This window comes from Stegostoma tigrinum, chromosome 3 (genome assembly GCF_030684315.1).
Source record: "Stegostoma tigrinum isolate sSteTig4 chromosome 3, sSteTig4.hap1, whole genome shotgun sequence".
NCBI classification, from domain to species: Eukaryota; Metazoa; Chordata; class Chondrichthyes; order Orectolobiformes; family Stegostomatidae; genus Stegostoma; species Stegostoma tigrinum.
This window is the reverse complement of record NC_081356.1, coordinates 135690120-135711154: the sequence shown is the minus strand read 5'-3', so window position 1 is coordinate 135711154 and position 21035 is coordinate 135690120. Positions and strand designations below refer to the sequence as shown.

At 53.4% G+C, this 21035-nt stretch overlaps 1 protein-coding gene across 1 annotated transcript in view; it reads right to left on the bottom strand.

The window, feature by feature from the left end:
* LOC125450949 (complement component C6-like) overlaps positions 1 to 21035 on the bottom strand; it is a 66397-nt gene that overhangs the window by 40465 nt on the left and 4897 nt on the right. Inside the window, exons 2-6 of the mRNA XM_059644962.1 lie at positions 18945 to 19130; positions 17415 to 17574; positions 16589 to 16733; positions 7636 to 7777; positions 2610 to 2748 (exon numbers count right to left, since the gene is read on the bottom strand). Coding sequence (XP_059500945.1) covers positions 2610 to 2748; positions 7636 to 7777; positions 16589 to 16733; positions 17415 to 17574; positions 18945 to 19090 — 732 coding nt within the window. The 5' untranslated portion in view covers positions 19091 to 19130. The remainder of the gene's footprint in view (positions 1 to 2609; positions 2749 to 7635; positions 7778 to 16588; positions 16734 to 17414; positions 17575 to 18944; positions 19131 to 21035) is intronic.

Sequence of the window (21035 nt, the reverse complement as noted above, 5' to 3'; positions counted from 1 at the left end):
TGGATGAACACAGCAGGCCAAGCAGCATCTCAGGAGCACAAAAGCTGACGTTTCGGGCCTGGACCCTTCATCAGAGAGGGGGATGGGGAGAGGGTTCTGGAATAAATAGGGAGAGAGGGGAAAGGGGACCGAAGATGGAGAGAAAAGAAGATAGGTGGAGAGGAGAGTACAGGTGGGGAGGTAGGGAGGGGATAGGTCAGTCCAGGGAAGACGGACAAGTCAAGGAGGTGGGATGAGGTTAGTAGGTAGGAGATGGAGGTGCGGCTATAGGTGGGAGGAAGGGATGGGTGAGAGGAAGAACAGGTTAGGGAGGCAGAGACAGGCTGGGCTGGTTTTGAGATGCAGTGGGGGGAGGGGACAAACTGGGCTGGTTTTGGGATGCAGTGGGGGAAGGGGACGAGCTGGGCTGGTTGTGTGGTGCAGTTGGGGGAGGGGACGAAGTGGGCTGGTTTTGGGATGCAATGGGGGAAGGGGACGAGCTGGGCTGGTTTTGGGATGCAGTAGGGGAAGGGGAGATTTTGAAGCTTGTGAAGTCCACATTGATACCATTAGGCTGCAGGGTTCCCAAGCGGAATATGAGTTGCTGTTCCTGCAACCTTCAGGTGGCATCATTGTGGCACTGCAGGAGGCCCAGGATGGACATGTCGTCTAAGGAATGGGAGGGGGAGTGGAAATGGTTCGCGACTGGGAGGTGCAGTTGTTTATTGCGAACCGAGCGGAGGCGTTCTGCAAAGCGGTCCCCAAGCCTCCGCTTGGTTTCCCCAATGTAGAGGAAGCCACACCGGGTACAATGGATACAGTATACCATATTGGCAGATGTGCAGGTGAACCTCTGATTAATATGGAATGTCATCTTGGGGTCTGGGATAGGGGTGAGGAAGGAGGTGTGGGGACAAGTGTAGCATTTCCTGCAGTTGCAGGGGAAGGTGCCGGGTCCACCGACCTTAGTGTCACCTGCAAATTTACTAACTCATCCTTCTACGCCCTCATCCAGGTCATTTATAAAAATGACAAACAGCAGTGGACCCAACACCGACCCTTGTGGTACACCACTAGTAACTGGTCTCCAGGATGAACATTTCCCATCAACTACCACCCTATGTCTTCTTTCAGCAAGCCAATTTCCGATCCAAACTGCTATATCTCCCACAATCCCATTCCTCTGCATTTTGCACAATAGCCTATTGTGGGGAACCTTATCGAACGCCTTGCAGAAATCCATATACACCACATCAACCGATTTACTCTCATCTACCTGTTTGGTCACCTTCTCAAAGAACTCAATAAGGTTTGTGAGGCACGACCTTCCCTTCACAAAACTGTGCTGACTATCCCTAATCAATTTATTCTTTTCTAGATTATTATAAATCCTATCCCTTATAACCTTTTCCAACACTTTATCAACAACTGAGGTAAGGCTCACTGGTCTATAATTACCAGGGTTGTCTCTACTCCCCTTCTTGAACAGGGGAACCACATTTGCTATCCTCCAGTCATCTGGCACTATTCCTGTAGACAATGACGAGTTAAAGATCAATGCCAAAGGCTCGGCAATCTCCTCCCTGGCTTCCCAGGGGATCCAAGGATAAATCCCATCCGGCCCAGGGGACTTATCTATCTTCATCCTCTGAAGGATTTCTAATACCTCTTCCTTGTGAACCTCAATCCCACCTAGTCTAGTAGCCTGTATCTCAGTATTCTCCTCGACAACATTGTCGTTTTCTAGAGTGAATACTGTTGAAAAATATTCATTTAGGCGCTTCCCCTCTCATCTGACTCCACACACAACTTACCACTACTATCCTTGATTGGGCCTAATCTTACTTTCGTCATTCTTTTATTCCTTAAACACCTATAGAAAGCCTTAGGGTTTACCCTGATCCTATCTGCCAACAACTTCTCATGTCTCCTCCTGCACTAGTTCTTCAGGATCTCCCCTGTATCCTATCCAGTTCTTTTTTGCAGTCACAAAGGTGTTACATCGTAGAATCAGGCAATTCAGCCTAGAGTGCCCCCACAATCTATTCCAATGAGCCTCATTGGCCAGTCCTGATCCACAAAATCCTCATGCACCATCTCTATCAGAAACAGAAAATGGGGCCAGAATACTTTCGAGGATTGTGTTTGGTTTGTATGAACTCAATGGGCTGAAGGGCTTTTTCTGTGCTATCCATCTCTATGACTCTTCCCATTCAATTTGTTTCCAGTGCCTTATCCAAGATGCAAATATAGTTACCAAAGGCTGGTCAGACAAGGGGGGCTCCTGTGGTGTAGTCGCATTGTCCTGACCTCTGGATCAGGAGGTCACACGTGTCCCAGTTGGGAAAGGGCCCTCTTCTCTCCCCTTGCGCGGCCTCTGGGCGCAGTCACCCGAAGGAGGTAAGGTAGTGGTGCCCAGCCTACCCAGGCCTCCCTCGGGTTTATTGGGGGAGTTGGGGTGGGGTGTGGATGAGGGAGGAAGGTCGGGGGCTGTGGGGAGACAGAGGCAGGAGAAGGCTGTGCTCCCATTCGCTCCGAGTATCGGCCAGGTTTGGGGTAGGTTTGTGAGGGGGGATTTCGGGCAGGGAGGTAGCCGGGGGTAGGGGGTGGGGGAGGTGTGGCCTCCGTACCTGTAAGGTGACGTTCTCCAGGTTGCTGGCCATTCGGTACAGCTTCTGGTTGATGGGGTTCCTGACAGTGATGCACTGCCCATCATAGTAGGTGTTGTTCAGGACTTCAGCTCCCCGCTCCCCAGCCAGTGCATTGTACCTGCCGAGAGCAAGCAAGCAGCTCCTCACCCACCGGCCGTCCACAAGCACCCTGCCCAGGGGCGATCGGGGCCAGAGCGGGGTCACCCGCATTCACCCCCCACCCCCGGTCCCTCTCCCCACCCCCACCAACCCACACACCCACACACCCACCACCACCCCCACCAACCCACCCCCACCAACCCACCCCCACCAACCCACACACCCACCAACCCACACACCCACCAACCCACACACCCACCAACCCACACACCCACCAACCCACACACCCACCAACCCACACATCCACCCCCACCAACCGACACACCCACCAGCACCCCCACCAACCCACCCCCACCAACCCACACACCCACCCCCACCAACCCACACACCCACCCACACACCCACACACCCACCAACCCACACACCCACCCCCACCAACCCACACACCCACCCACACACCCACACACCCACCAACCCACACACCCACCCCCACCAACCCACACACCCACCCACACACCCACACACCCACCAACCCACACATCCACCCCCACCAACCGACACACCCACCAGCACCCCCACCAACCCACCCCCACCAACCCACACACCCACCCCCACCAACCCACACACCCACCCACACACCCACACACCCACCAACCCACACACCCACCCCCACCAACCCACACACCCACCCACACACCCACACACCCACCAACCCACACACCCACCCCCACCAACCCACACACCCACCCACACACCCACACACCCACCAACCCACACACCCACCCCCACCAACCCACACACCCACCCACACACCCACACACCCACCAACCCACACATCCACCCCCACCAACCGACACACCCACCAGCACCCCCACCAACCCACACTCACCAACCCACACACCCACCCCCACACACCCACCCCCACACCCACACCCACACCCACACACCCTACACCCCACACTCACACACCCTACACCCCACACCCACATACCCTACACTCCACACCCACACACCTGACACCCCATACCGACACCTGCACCCACACCCACACACCCTACACCCCACACCCACACACCCTTCACCCCACACGCACAACCGCACCCAGACCCTCACACCCTATACCCCACACCCACACACATTCCACCACACACCCACACACCCTACACCCCACACCCACACACCCTCCACCCCACACCTGCACACCCTACATCCACACATGTGACACCCCACACCCACACCCCCTACACTCCACAACCACACACCCTACACCCCACACCCGCACACCCTACACCCCACACCCACATACCCTACATCCCACACCCGCACCCACACCCACACACCCTACACCCCACACTCACATACCCTACACCCCACACCCACACACCCTCCTCCCCACACCTGCACACCCTACACCCCACACCCACACACCCTACACCCCACACCCACACACCCTACACCCCACACCCGCACGCCCTACACCCCACACCCACATACCCTACATCCCACACCCGCACCCACACCCACACACTCTACACCCCACACCCACATACCCTACACCACACACCCACACACCCTGCACCCGCACTCCCTACACCCACACACCCACAAACCCTATACTCCACACCCACACACCCTACAGCCCACACCCACACCCACAGACCCTACCCCACACACACACCCCACACCCACACACCCGCAAACCCTACACCCCACACATCCTACACCCCACACCTACACATCCTACACCCCACACCTACACACACTACACCCCACACCTCACACCTGCCCCTAACACCCATATACCCTGTAGCCCACACCCACACACCATACCCGCACCCACTAGCGCCCACACCACACACCGCACCCACACCCACATACCCTACAACCCACACCCGCACACCCTACAACCCACACCCTACATCCTACACCCCACACCCACACACCCTACTCCTCACACCTACACACCCACAAACCCACACCCACACACTCTACACCCCACACCCACACACCCTACACCCCACACCCACACACCCTACACCCAACACCCACACACCCTACACCCCATACCCGCACACCCTACACCCCACACCTACACAAACTACACCCCACAGCCACACACACTACACCCCAAACCCACACACCCTACACCCCACACCTACACACACTACACCCCACAGCCACACACACTACACCCCACACCCACACACCCTATACCCCACACCTACACACACTACACCCCAGGCCCACACACCTACACCCCACACCCACACACCCTACACCACACACCCAAATACCCTACACCCCACACCCACACACCCTACACCCCACACCCACACACCCTACACCCCACACTCACACACCCTACACCCCACACTCACACACCCTACACCCCACATACCCTACTCTCCACACCCACACACCCTATACCCCACATTCGCACACTCTACACCCACACACCCTCCACCCCACACCCGCACACCCTACACACCACACACTACACTCTACACACCACACCCACACACCCTACACCCCCAACCCGCACACCCTACACCCCACACACTACACTCTACACCCCACACCCACACACCCTACACCCCACACCCGCACACCCTACACACCACACACTACACTCTACACCCCACACCCACACACCCTACACCCCACACCCACACACTCTACTCCCCACACCCACACACCCTACACCCCACACCTGCACACCCTACAACTCACACCCTACACTCTACACCCCACACCCACACACCCTACACCCCATACCCACACCCCCTACACCCCACACCCACACATACTATTCCCCACACCAACACACCCTACCCCCACACCCACACACCCTACAAGCCACACCCACACACCCTACACCCCACACCCACACACCGTACACCCCACACTCGCATACTCTACACTCACACACCCTACACCCCACACCCACATACCCTACACCCCACACCCGCACACCCTACACCCCTAACCCGCACACCCTACTCCCCACACCCACACACCCTACCCCCACACCCACACACCCTACACCCCACACCCGCACAGCCTACACCCCACACCCTACACTCTACACCCCACACCCGCACACCCTACACCCCACACCCGCACACCCTACTCCCCACACCCACACACCCTACAAGCCACCCCCACACACCCTACACCCCACACTCACACACCCTACACCCCACACCCACATACCCTACACCCCACACACACCCCCCCACTATCCCCACACTCCACATCCACACCCACACCCCCCCACTAATCCCCACACCCACACAGCCTATACCCCACACCCCATACCCCCACTAACCGCTACACTCCATACCCACACACTTCCACTCAGCCCCACACCGCACACCCACACCCACACACCCTACACCCCACACTCACACACCCTACACCCCACACTCACACACCCTACACCCCACACCAACACCCAAACACACACATCCCCACATCCACACCCCCACACCTATACTTCCGCATTCCGATCCCCTCCCCACACCCATAATCACACCCCCAACGCTAACCCCCACAACCCCACCCCCACACCCACACCCCTACATCCACAGCCCCACACCTACACTTCCACACCCAACCCACCTCCCCATAGTCACACCCCCACACCCACACCCCCACACCCTGATAACCTTTCCCACACCCATAGCCTCACATCCCAACCCCCTCCACACACCCACTAACACCCACAACCTACACCCCACACCCGCACCTACTCCCACACACCCTATACCCCACACGCACACACCCCCACTAACCACTACACTCCCTACCCACACACCCCCACACCGCATGCCCACACACACCCACTAACCCCCACACCCTACACCCACACATCCCCACATCCACACCCTCACACACCCTGATACCCACAAAATCACATCCACATCCCCAACCCCACCAACCCCACACACATTCCTCCACACCCCCACCCCACACCCTTCACCCACACACCCACACCCACACCCCCAACCCCACGCCCTCACACCCACATCTCCACATCCATGCCCTCCCATCTACACCTCCATACCCAACCCCACCACCCCATACCCACACCCCCACACGCACATGCACACCCCAACATCCCGATCCTTCTCCCCACACCCACACCCCGACACCACAGCCACACCCCCACATCCCAATCTCCCTCCCCCCACCCACACACCCACATCCCAATTCTCCTCCCCACACCCACACCCACACCCCGACATCCCGATACCTCTCCCCACACCCACACCCCCACATCCCGATCCCCATCCCCACACCCACACCCCGACATCCCGAAACCTCTCCCCACAACTCCACACCCCCACACCCACACCTGTATGTTCACATCCCGATCTCCCTCCCCACACCCACTCCCGCACACTCCTATACCTACACCCACACCCCACATCCCGATCCCCCTCCCTACAAATCCATGCCCCCACATCCCGATCCCCCTCCCCACACCCACTCCCGCACACTCCTATACCTACACCCACACCCCACATCCGATCCCCCTCCCTACAAATCCATGCCCCCACATCCCGATCTCCCACCCCACACCCACTCCCGCACACTCCTACACCTACACCCACACCCCACATCCCAATCCACCCCCCCATACCCGTATCCCCACATCCTGATTCCCCCTCTCTGCACCCATATCCCCACATCCCAAGCACCCTCCCACACCCACACCGCGACATCCACACCTCCATACCCCAGGCCACACTAGCTCCTGCTCACTCCATGAGCTCCAGGCCAGGACTAGCTGCAGCTCCCTCCGCCCCCATTCTCCCCACCCTCAGCAATCCCAGCCTCATATTCCTCCACTCCCCTTTTTCACCCCCAACCCCTAGCCCCTCCCTCTCTGACCCACTCCTACCCGCTGCCCATCAGCTGGGCTCCAGGAAGGTCCTCGATTAGCCGGGGACAGGGTGGGTCTCTCCTTGGACAGCCCTCCTCATCCGAGCCATCTCCACAATCATGTTCACCATTACATCTCAACTTCCGAGCGATACAGCGCCCTGAAACACACGCGGGGGTGTGGGGGAAATGGGAGGGTGGGGGGGAGGGCAAACAGAGGCATGTGGGGTTAGGAAGAGGGTCAATGAAGTGGGTATGAGTATTTGGGTGGGCATGAAGGATGGTGGAGGTGAAGGGTAGATGTGGGAGGGGTTAAGGGGGTTTGGAGGGGGTGGGTGTAGTGAAGGTGGGGTGGAAGAAACATTACGTGTGTGACTGTGTCATGGCCAGGCTGCTGCTGTAGCGTCTGGGAGCAGTTGGACTGGGGCATTGTCTGAAACGCTAAATGATGTCACAGCAAAGCATGCGATGGTTCAACGCTGTGAAGTCATTGTGGTAGAATTGCCGGTAGAAGCCAATCCGTGCTCAGATGCATAGGTGAGTGGGTTGTTGGATCCTCACAGAGGGGACATTCTCCCAGTCATTATTCCCCCTGGCTGCTCTAGTCCCTCTGTGAATCATTCACAGATGAATAGCCCAGAGAGCGCACCCCAGTGGGCAGGACTTGGCCCAGCACCACCCCTCACTCACTGCCCTTCACCTCTCCCTGACAGTCCGGACCCTTTGGTTTATTCCATTTGGATCACTGGCTGAGCAGCATTTATTGTCCATCCCTAATTGCCCAGAGGGCAGTGAGGAGTCAACCACATTGCTGTGGGCCTGGAGTCACATGTAGGCCAGACCGGGTAAGGATGGCAGTTTCCTTCCCTGAAAGGCCCTTACCCCCATCTTTATTCTGACGTATGAGGAGAGATTGACTGGGTTAGGATTGTTTTCGCTGGAGCTCAGACGAACGAGGGGGATCTCATGGAGACTTATAAAATTCTAACAGGGCTGGACAGGGAGGATGTTCCCGATGATGGATGTGTCCAGAACCAGCGCACATTAGCTGCCAATGTTCGGGAGTGAGAAGGGCGCAGATTTCCGTGGCAATGTTCGGGAATGAGAAGGGCGCAGATTTCCAAGGCAATGTTCGGGAATGAGAAGGGCGCAGATTTCCGAGGCAATGCTCGGGAATGAGAAGGGCGCGGATTTCCGAGGCAATGTTCGGGAATGAGAAGGGCGCGGATTTCCGAGGCAATGCTCGGGAATGAGAAGGGCACGGATTTCCGAGGCAATGTTCGGGAATGAGAAGGGCGCGGATTTCCGAGGCAATGCTCGGGAATGAGAAGGGCGCGGATTTCCGAGGCAATGTTCGGGAATGAGAAGGGCGCGGATTTCTGAGGCAATGTTCGGGAATGAGAAGGGCGCGGATTTCCGAGACAATGTTCGGGAATGAGAAGGCCGCGGATTTCCGAGGCAATGTTCGGGATTGAGAAGGACGCGGATTTCTGAGGCAATGCTTGGGACGGAGAAGGACACGGATTTCTGAGGCACTGTTCGGGAAGGAGAAGGACACGGATTTCTGAGGCAATGTTCGGGAAGGAGAAGGATACGGATTTCTGAGGCAATGTTCGGGAAGGAGAAGGACACGGATTTCTGAGGCAATGTTCGGGAAGGAGAAGGACACGGATTTCTGATCATTGGCAAATGAAACAGGAGAAGGATAAGACAAATGTTTATGATACCGTGGTCTGGAGCTTGCTGCCCGAGAGGGCGGAGCAAGAAAATTCTGGGCCTCTCGAATGAGGCCTGGGAGAAATCCTGAAACAACAAAAGTTTGCACTGCCATGGGAAGAGCTGGAATGGAAAGTCATTGTGAAAGATACACATTTTATCAAAGGCTTTGGTCTTGCTCTCCCATAGACCATTCACAAAAATGTGTCAAATGACAACATTTGACACTGAATCAGAGGAAAGTGTTGAATGTCTTCGAAGGTTGACACCTGACCTCCAACATCTTGCATATTTCCAATGCTCTAATGTTATGTTTGCCATATTTAGATTCAAGAAACATGTTCTCTCATGAGTATAAATGGGTCCCATCCTGGACTCAAACACATGATTAAAACAGAACAGTCAGATCAGTGCATAATTCTCACCGCCCCACTTCACTAATGTACAATGTTCAGCACCATCCGTGACTCCTCAGATACTGAAGCAGTCCGTGTTCACATGCAACAAGATCTGGACAATACCCAGGCTTGGGCTGACAAGTGGAAGTGACATTCGAGCCACACAAATGCCAGGCTGTGACCATCACCAATAAGAGACAATCTAACCACTGCCCCTCGATATTCAATGGTGTTTCTATCACTGAATCCCCTCCTATCAACATCCTGGGGGTTACCATTGATCAGAAACTCAACTGGACTCACCACATAAACACAGGGACTACAAGAACAGGCCAGAAGCTGGGAATACTGCGGTGAGTAACTCACCTCCTGACTCCCCAAGTCCTGTCCCACCATCTACAAGGCACAAGTCAGGAGTGTATCAGAGATAACGGGAACTGCAGATGCTGGAGAATCCAAGATAATAAAGTGCGGAGCTGGATGAACACAGCAGGCCCAGCAGCATCTCAGGAGCACAAAAGCTGACGTTTCGGGCCTAGATCCTTCATCAGAGAGGGGGATGGGGAGAGGGTTCTGGAATAAATAGGGAGAGAGGGGGAGGTGGACCGAAGATGGAGAGAAAAGAAGATAGGTGGAGAGGAGAGTATAGGTGGGGAGGTAGGGAGGGGATAGGTCAGTCCAGGGAAGACGGACAGGTCAAGGAGGTGGGATGAGGTTAGTAGGTAGGAAATGGAGGTGCGGCTTGGGGTGGAAGGAAGGGATGGGTGAGAGGAAGAACAGGTTAGGGAGGCAGAGACAGTCTGGGCTGGTTTTGGGATGCGGTGGGGGAAGGGGAGATTTCAAGTCAGGACTCCCCACTTGCCTGGATGGGGGCAGCCCCAACAACACTCAAGAAGCTCGACACCATCCAGGACAAAGCAGCTGCTTGATTGGCACCACATCCACAAGGATCCACTCCCCCCACCACCGACACTCAGTAACAGCAGTGTGTACTATATACAAGATGCACTGCAGAAATTCACCAAAGACCCTCAGACAGCACCTTCCAAACCCACGACCTCTTCCATCTAGAAGGACAAGGGCAGCAGATACATGGGAACACCACCTCCTGCAAGTTCCCCTCCGAGCCACTCACCATCCTGACGTGGAAATATATCGCTGTTCCTTCACTGTCACTGGGTCAAAATCCTGGATTTCCCTCCCTAAGGGGGATTGTGGGTCAACCTACAGCACACGGACTACATTGGTTCAAGGAGGCAGCTCACCCCCACCTTCTCAAGGGGCAACTAGGGATAGGGAATAAATGTTGGGCCCAGCCAGCCAAATCCCAAGAGTGTATTTTAAAAATCTATTACAACTCTCTACTGTAAACCTACTTTCACTGTTCGGTATACTCGTTAAGATTCTATAGTTCCATAATATTTGTCTCATCAACAATCTTGTAAATAGGGCTTGCGCTGCCTGTTCACCTTGTGACTGTGATGCTGAAATGAGGGGCATCAGAACCAGCCTGTATGATATGACTGTCATGATCAAATTATGTGTCTCTGTATGTGCGCAGACTCACGACAGCCCCTGAGGCAATCGGTCTAGTTCCTGAAAAATGCCCATTCTACCTCAGATTACGCACAGCCCCTGCGTGAGGCTCGTCAATTCTTTAAGGTTCCAGACGGAATTCCCTAAAATGTTAAGCTCCCGTGAGAGGAGGGATGAGCTGGCTCCCCTTCCTTATGCCCCCGGCCCGTCCTTCTAGATGGAAGTGGTCGTGGGTCTGGAAGGTGCTGCCTGAGGATCTTTGGTGAATTTCTGCAGTGCATCTTGTAGATAGTACACACTGCTGCTACTGAGTGTCGGTGTTGGGGGGAGTGGATCCTTGTGGATGTGGTGCCAATCAAGCGGCTGCTTTGTCCTGGATGGTGTCGAGCTCAATGTGCGAAGAATTTATAACGCACACACACACGAATAAGAAATCAATTTTTTAAAAAAATGGTGGAGGTTAGAAGGTGTAAATATTAATCTTTCTGAGTAGTTCTGGTTCTGATGAAGAGCCACTGGACCCGAAACATTAAGTCTGCATTCTTCCCATGGATGCAACCAGACCTACTGAGTTTCACCACCAACTTCTACATTAAATTCCTCTCTCAGACTGGTTCATGAAGATTTAACTGTGTAACATTGGTAATTGAATTGCGAATTTCAGGGTTTTGTTTTTTTTGAAGGTTAGTTGAGATTATTTTGTCTTGTTTCGTTTTGACAGTAGTTAGTTGGTGGCATACAGAGCAAGAGAGAAAGAGAGAGAGAGTCCTTCTGTTTCCTGTGGTTAGCTTATTAGCTAACTAGCTCTGAGACCAACAACATTATTTTACTCGCAATGCAGAGGGTGACTAATGAGATAAAGCAGCGCAGAGCAGGATGAACACAGCAGGCCAGGCAACATCAGCGGAGCAGAAAAGCCGGCGTTTCGGGTCTGGACCCTTCTTCAAAAATGAAACTGCTGTGCTCATCCACCCTATCTTCTCCTCTATCCATCTTCGGTCCGCCTCCCCCTCTCTCCCTATTTATTCCAGAACCCTCTCCCCATCTCCCTCTCTGATGAAGGGTCTAGGCCCGAAACGTCAGCTTTTGTGCTCCTGAGATGCTGCTGGGCCTGCTGTGTTCATCCAGACCCACACCTTGTTATCTCTACACCTTATTATGTGGTTGACTGGTGAATCGTTTTTTGACTGTTTTTCACAGCACACTAGAGCATGAATCCAGGCTTGTACATATGAGCCTCAAATCACTCACACACCTTCTCCCACTAACACAGACTCTCCAGGGTCACTGTCAGTTACCAGCATCTTTTTTTTAAGATTCCTGGGAGAGCAAAAGAAGAGTCTGCAAGCTGTGGCTTTCTGCTGAGGTGGGGAAAATAGTCAACCCCTTCCTAATCGCTCCTGGTTATGTCCTCCTCGGAAGTTTCCCTGATAGGTGTGATATTCTAAGGGCCCCACACTGGATTGGGCTGCACAGTCACCGAATGCAGCAGTTTTCAAACGCACATTTTTTAACAAAAACTTTAAATATTCACCGTACTTGAGGGTTCTGAGCCATAATTTGGGGAATCTCAAATATTTTAGCAACGGGTGAGTGATGCCAGCTATGTTCCAAGGAATGGCCGATTGTATCAAACAGCATGTCCCTTCATCTGTTTGCAACAAGGGCAATCCTGACTGGGCCCAACCTGCTCATATTTACTGCACCCACAGCGCAGTATGCAATGTTTAAGGTGATTCTACACTCAGGCAATATTCACTCAATAAGCTTGAGTGTGCCAACAATTAAGCTGACAGCCAATTTCCAAGGGGAAATACCCCCAAGGGGTGGCGCAGTGGCTCAGCGGTTCGCACTGCATCCTCACAGCGCCAGGGACCCAAGTTCAATTCCAGCCTCGGGCGACTGTCTGTGTGGAGTTTGCACATTCTCCCCGTGTCTGCGTGGGTTTCCTCCCACAGTCCATGGATGTGCAGGGTAGGGTGGATTGGCCATGCTAATTGCCTGTAGAGTTCAGAGATATGTAGCTTAGGTGGCTTAAAAGGGGAATGGGCCTGGGTGGGATGCTCTGAGGGTCGATGTGGACTTGTTGGGCTGAAGGGCCTGCCTCTACACTGTAGGGGTTCTATGATACAGATTTCAGTAGGGCTCACAAAGTGAATGACTTGTGTACATTGGAGGCTAGGAACTAGGTTAAGAGATAGATCAATAGAGACACAGTGTCAGATACTTAAGGTAATATTTTAGAAAAACACCATAGATACATCCCACTGAGAATTAAAAATTCCAACATGATGACCTGCCGTCCATGGTTATACAAAAACTAGCATCAAACGTAGAGAACAAGAATATAAACATGCAAACAAAATCGGAAATTGCTGGAAAAATTCAACAGGTCACGTAGCATTTGGGAAGAGAAAGCAGAGTTGACATTTTGGGTCCAGTAACACTTGTTCAGAACAGTAAGGCAAATCAGGGCAGGACTTACACACTTAATGGTAATGTCCTGGGGAACGCTGCTGAACAAAGAGACCTTGGAGACCAGGTTCATAGTTTCTTGAAGGTAGAGCCACAGTGAGATAGGATCGTGAACAGGGCATTTGGCATGCTTGCCTTTATTGGTCAGTGCATTGAGTATAGGAGTGGAGAGGGTCATGTTGCAGCTATACAGGACGTTGGTGAGGCCGTTTTTGGAATAATGTGTTCAATCCTGGTCTCCCTGCTGTAGGAAAGATGTTCAAATTGAGAAGGTGCAGGAAAGATTTACAAAGATGTTAGAGAATATGGAGGGTGTGAGCTACAGGGAGAGGCTGAATAGGCTGGGGCTATTTTCCCTGGAGAGCCAGAGGCTGAGGGGTGACCTTACAGAGGTTTATAAAATCATAGATAGGGTAAATAGATAAGGTTTCTTCCCCTGGGTGGGGGGAATCCGAAACTAGAGGGTTCACAGTGAGAGGGGGAAAGATTTAAAAGGGATTTGAGGGGCAACTTTTTCACACAGAGGATGGTGTGTGTATGGAACGAACTGCCAGAGGAAGTGGTGGGGGCTGGTGCAGTTACAATATTTTAAAGTCATCTGGATGGGGACATGAGCAGAAAGGATTTAGAGGGATATGGACCAAATGCAGGCAGATGGGACTCGGTTAAACTGGGATATCTGTTAGGTGCAGACAGGCTGGACTGAAGGGTCTATCTCTGTGCTGTATAACTGTATGACTCTGATTGTAATTGGTAAAGGATTGACGTACAGAGAGAGAGAGGAGTTGGACAGACAAAGGGAGTGGAAAATGACCAGCCTCAGTGAACAAGTAGCTGCTAATGGGATAATGGGAACTGCAGATGCTGGAGAATCCAAGATAACAAAGTGTGGAGCTGGATGAACACAGCAGGCCAAGCAGCATCTTAGGACCATAAAAGCTGACATTTCGGGCCTAGACCCTTCATCAGAGACCCCTCTCTGATGAAGGGTCTAGGCCCGAAACGTCAGCTTTTATGCTCCTAAGATGCTGCTCGGCCTGCTGTGTTCATCCAGCCCCACACTTCAGTATCTTAGCTGCTAATGGGGACTGTTAGCATGTTAGTGTGTAAAATATTTATCAATAACAAGGGCCCCGCATTTTGCAGATAAAAATAAACACACTAAGGCTGTTTCAACTCAACAAAATCACAAACAGCCCACTGTCTACTTCATTTCTCAGGGCAATGTCTGGGCCAATCCCAGTCAATCTGTCTGATTTAAATTTTAACGAAGTCCGGCAGTTAACTGCCAGTCATCATCTTATTAGTGCATTCTCAATGACTCGGCTTCTACCAGTCAGATTCCAGTTGCCACCCAGTAAGCACTTGAGACTATAAAACATTGGAGCAGAGTGGGCCATTCAGCCCATTGAGTCTGCTCTACCATTTTATGAGATCATGACTGATCTGACAATCCTCACTTTCCTGCCTTTGCCCTGTAACTCTCGATCCCCTTACAGATTAAAACTCTGTCTGTCTCAGCCTTGAATACACCTAGTGACGCAACCTCGCCAGCCCTCTGCGGTAAAGAATCCCACAGATTCACTCCCCTCTGAGAGAAGAAATTCCTCTCCATCTCTGTCTTAAATGGGTGACCCCTTACTCTGAGATGACACCCTCTGGTCCTAGACTCTCCCACAAGGAGAAACACCCTTTCCACATCTCCCCTGGTAAGATCCCAAGGAATGTTTTATGTTTCACTCAGGTCACCTCTCATTCTAAACCCCAGTGAGTACAGGCCTAACCTGCTCTACCTCTCCGCATAAAACAGTCTCTCCATATGTGGGATTGGCTGAGTGGACCTTCTCTGACCGACTCCAATGCCAGTTTATCCTTCCTTACTGTTCACAGTATTCCAGCCGTGGTCTAAGTGCTGCCTTGGACCATTTTAACAAAGCCTGCCTTTTTAATAGCCCATTCCCTTTCAAATAAAGGTCAACATTTCAGTCGACTCCCATCTATTTTTGTGTCACCCATAAACTTGGCTACAGTCCATCCACCCTCCTCATCCAAGTCATTCATATAAATTGTAAATAACTGTGGCCCCAGCACAGATCCCAGTGGCAATCCACTAGTTACAGGTTCCCATCCTGAAAATGCCCCCCTTTATCCCAACCCTCTGTTTTCTATTGGTTAGCCAATCCTCTATCCACACTAATTTACTGCCCCCAACACCATCGGTTCTTATTAAATTGCCTCACATGTGGAAACTTATCAAACATCTTCTGAAGATCCAAATATATTACATCCCCTGCTCCCCCTTTATCTATCCGGCTTGTTACCTCCTCAAAGAATTCTAGTAAACGTCTCAGGCATGATGAGCCCTTCATGAGCCCATACTGACCCTGCTTTATCAGGGTGTGGTATTTCTCAATGCTCTGTTATTACAGCCTTTAGAATGGGCTCTAACGCTGTCCCAATAACAGGCTGTAAGCTAACTGACCTGTGGCTACCTGCTTTTGATCGCCGTTCCTTTTTAAGTAAAGGTGTTATATTGGCAGTTCCACAGCTCGCTGGGACTTTTCCAGAATCTAAGGATTCCTGCATCCATTACCTCTGCAGCTACTTCCTATCACATTTGACAATGTATCCCATCAGGCCCTGGGAACTCCTTGATCTTTAGTCCCATTCCTAATGCCACTCCATACCAACAATGCCATCCCACTGTCCTTGCTCCTCACACAGTTCAAAATGTCGATCACTTTCACAACGATATCCTTGTGAATGGTCCTGATGAGCGCAAGAAAAACCCCAACCCAAAATTGTTTATTCTACATTGAGAGGGTGGGCTGAAGGGCCTCATGTTACCGTTGTCACAGCGGAATTTATTGACACAGTCCTTCTGCTCGATGCCACACAGTCTGTCAGGTAAACACGGCCTCGCGCTGTCCATCTCCGTTTCCTCACATCTCCCTCCAAACTCAGCCGGCTTCAGCAGGGCCCTGTAACGAAACTGAACAGGCCAGACCGGGCCAGGGTTGGTCAGGGCACTCACTGAGGGGTTACTCTCTCCCCAGCAATCCATCCCCATGTCCTGAAAGGATGTCCCTGGCCCTTCAGATTCCTCAGATGACATGAATGTGACACATTTCCAGGTATTTAAACAGATCCTGGTGCATTCCCTGGCTGAGTGTAAACTGATAGCCCACTGCATCTCCCCTCCCTCACCCCTTCCTCACTGCTCTCCTGTATCATCTCTCCTGCCCCCCCATCACCTTCCCAATCCCCCATCACCCTAATCCTCACTCTCGTCAGCCTCCACCTCCTCCCCCCACCCCTCAATAGCCTCCGCTCTCCATCTTTCTGCCCCTCTTTCACCTTCACTCCCTCTGTCCCTGGCTCCACGTTCTACAGCTCTCCCCCCAGAGTCCCCCTTTCCCAATGCACTCCACACTCTCTTGCACACTCCCCTCCTACTCATCCCTGCACCAGTATGGTCAAACCCCCACCCCCCATCCTCTCTGTCCTCTCATTCTCTCCTCCCGAACCCAGCCTCTCGCCTTCACGCTTCCTGCCACACTCCCCTTCACCCTTCCTAGCACTCCGTGTACCCTCCACCCTCACCCTGGCTCCTCCACGTGACTCCCGTCCTCCTCCAGCTCAGGAACAGGGGCCTGGGGTTTTGGGAATGTACCTGTTTCTTCACACAGGGGTCACAGGGTGACCAGCTGGACCAGTCTCCGATCTGACACGGGGTGCTGCACCCATGGGTGTTACACTCATGCTCCTGCACACTGGGAGTGCAGAGGGCTTCACAATTAAACTTACGGAAATATTCATCACGGGTGAAGACCCTGAGCAGAGAGAGAGAGGGTGGGGGGGGGGGGGGGGGGGAGAGAGAGAGAGAGAGAGAGAGAGAGAGAGAGAGAGAGAGAGGGTGGGAGAGAGGTGGGGGGAGGGGAGAGAGGGAGAGAGAGGGAGGAAGAGGAAGGTAGAGGGAGAGAGAGGGGCAGAGGGAAGGAGAGAGAGGAGAGAGAGAGATAGATAGATAGAGAGATAGATAGGTAGGTAGAGAGAGAGGAGGGAGAGAGAGAGGAGGGGGAGAGAGAGGGAATGAGAGAGATAGAGAAGGAGAGAGAGATAGAGAAAGGGAGGGAGAGAGAGAGAGACAGAGAAACAGGAGACCAGTCAGCCATCGGACAACACCCTACTCTCCACATCACCCACCCCACCCCACCCCACACACCCCACCCCGCACACTCCACCCCACACACCAACCCCACACACCCCACCACACACACCCCACCCCACACACCCTACCCCACACACCCTACCCCACACATCCCATCTCACACTCTCCACCCACCTCACACACCTCACCCCACACACCTCACCCCACACCCCCCAGCCTACACACACCACCCCACACACCACAACGCTTCATCCCACACACCCCACCCCATAGCCCCGAACCCTTCACCCTCCCGCCTCACCCTTCCTTCCACCTGCATCTTCCTCACAACTCCACCCTCATCCTTGCCTTCACCCTCGCCACACCCTTCCTTGCCCCAAGCCCTGTACGCTCTGTCAATCCCTGTACCCCACCCATACCATGTACCCCAACTGTGCCCTGTAACCCCTCCCATGCCCTGTAACCCCTCCCATGCCCTGTACCCCCTCCCAGGCCCTGTACCTCACAATGCCCTGCACCCCCTCCCATGCCCTGTAACACCTCCCATGCCCTGCAGCCCCTCCTGTGCCCTGTACCCCCCCATGCCCTGTACCCCCACCCATGCCCTGTACACCCTCCTATGCCCCATACACCCCCATGCCCTGTACCCCCTCCCATGCCCTGTACCCCTCCTATGACCTGTACCCCCACCCATACCCTGTACCCCCACTATGCCCTGTACCCCCTCCCATGCCCTGCACCCCCTCCTGTGCCCTGTACCCCTCCCATGCCCTGTACCCCACTATGCCCTGTACCCCTTCCCATGCCCCGTACCCCTCCCATGCCCTGCACCCCCTCCCATGCCCCGTACCCCCTCCCATGCCCCGTACCCCCTCCCATGCCCTGCCACCCCCTCCCATGCCCTGCCACCCCCTCCCATGCCCCGTACCCCCTCCCATGCCCTGTATCCCCTCCCATACCCCATACCCCCTCCCATGCCCTCTTATCCCCCCATGGAGATGGTGATGCTACGTACAAAAAGGGGTCACTAACCTCTGGCGATGGGTGTGGCCCCCTCCGCAGGTCCGAGAGCAGGTTGTCCAAGACGTCCACGGATACTTTTCACAGAAGCAGCCCAGGGCTGTGTCCAAAGACAGGACAACAAGGGACAGGGTGAGGATAACACGGCTGGGCCTCATGGCTCTGGGTCCCAGCTGCAGACACGCTTCACCATCAACCCTACAGTAAACCAGGCAGAGAGCACTGCTCACTCAGCGTTAGCTCATGGAGAAACTCACTTATCGAGAGATTCAAACTCACATCAGAGGAAATTCCCAGCTCACACTACAGTGGCCTAGGGGGCCAGGTTTTAGTTTGTTAATTCATGTACACCTACCTGTGCCCAGCGTTTATTGCTCCGTCCCTAGTTGCCCCTTGAGAAGGTGGGGGTGAGCTGCCTCCTTGAACCACTGCAGTCCATGTGCTGTGGGTGACCCACAATCCCCCTTAGGGAGGGAATTCCAGGTTTTTGACCCAGCGACAGTGAAGGAACGGGGGTATATTTCCAAGTCAGGATGGTGAGTGGCTCGGAGGGTAACTTGCAGGGGGTGGTGTTCCCATGTATCTGCTGCCCTTGTCCTTCTGGATGGAAGTGGTCGTGGGTTTGGAAGGTGCTGCCTGAGGATCTTTGGTGAATTTCTGCAGTGCATCTTGTAGATAGTACACACTGCTGTTACTGAGTGTCGGTGGTGGGGGGAGTGGATCCTTGTGGATGTGGTGCCAATCAAGCAGCTGCTTTGTCCTGGATGGTGTTGAGCTTCTTCAGTGTTGTTGGGGCTGCCCCCATCCAGGCAAGTGGGGAGTATCCCATCACACTCCTGACTTGTGCCTTGCAGGTGGTGGGACAGGATTTAGGGAGTCAGGAGGTGAGTTACTCAACGCAGTATTCCCAGCCTGCTCCTTCAGTCATAGAGTCACAGAGTTTTATAACATAGAAGCAGACCCTTTGGTCCAACCCATCTATGCTGACCTCATATCCTAAATAAATCCAGTCCCATTTCCCAGCATTTGGTCCATATCCCATAAACCCTTCCTGTTCACATACCCATCCAGATGTCTTTTAAATGTTGTAACTGTACCAGCCTTCATCACTTCATCCGGCAGCTCGTTCCATACACGCACCACCCTGACATGAAAACGTTGCCCCTTAGATCCTTTCAATCTTTCCCCTCTCACCTTAAACCTATGCCCCTCTAGTTTTGGACTCCCCCTACCCCTGGGGGAAAAGACCTTGGATATTTACCCTATCCATGCCCCTCATGGTTTTATAAACCTCCATACGGTCACCCCTCAGCCTCCGACACTCCAGAGAAAATAGCCCCAGCCTAATCCAGTGAAATCTAATGCAAGCTGGAGGAACAACACCTCATCTTCCACTTGGGGACCCTACAGCCCTCTGAACTCAATATTGAGTTCAATAATTTTCGGGGCTGAACTCCCCCATGTCCCAGCACCCCCACCCCACACACCAGGCCTTGTAACCACACAGCCTCACACTACACACTCCCTGTTGTTAGTACTAACAGTCCCCATAACAACTATTCACCCTCCCAGCCTGATCATTAGCAACTCCTTTGTCTGTCCAGCTGTCTTTCTCTCTCTTTGGACTCTATCCTATCATTTACTCCCTACCCCACCATCCTCCCACCAGCCACCACCATTTCTGAAGAAGGGGCACTGGACCCAAAATGTTAACTCTGTTTTCTCCTCCACAGATACTGCCAGACCTGCTGAGCTTTCCCAGCAACTTGGTTTTTGTTCCAGCCTATTCAGCCTCTCCCTGTGGCTCACACTCTCCAATTCTCTAACATCTCAATAAATCTTTTCTGCACCATCTCTAGTTGGAGAACATCCTTCCTACAGTGGGGGAGAACAGAATTGAACACAGTATTCCAAAAACGGCCTCGCCGATGTCCTGTACAGCTGCAACATGGCCTCCCAACTCCTATACTCAGTGCACTGACCAATAAAGGCGAGCGTCCCAAACACTGTCTTCACCTTCCTGTCCACCTGGAACTTCATTTTCAGGGAATTAAGAACCTGAACCCCAAGGTCTCTTTGTTCAGCAACACTCCCTGAAAAACC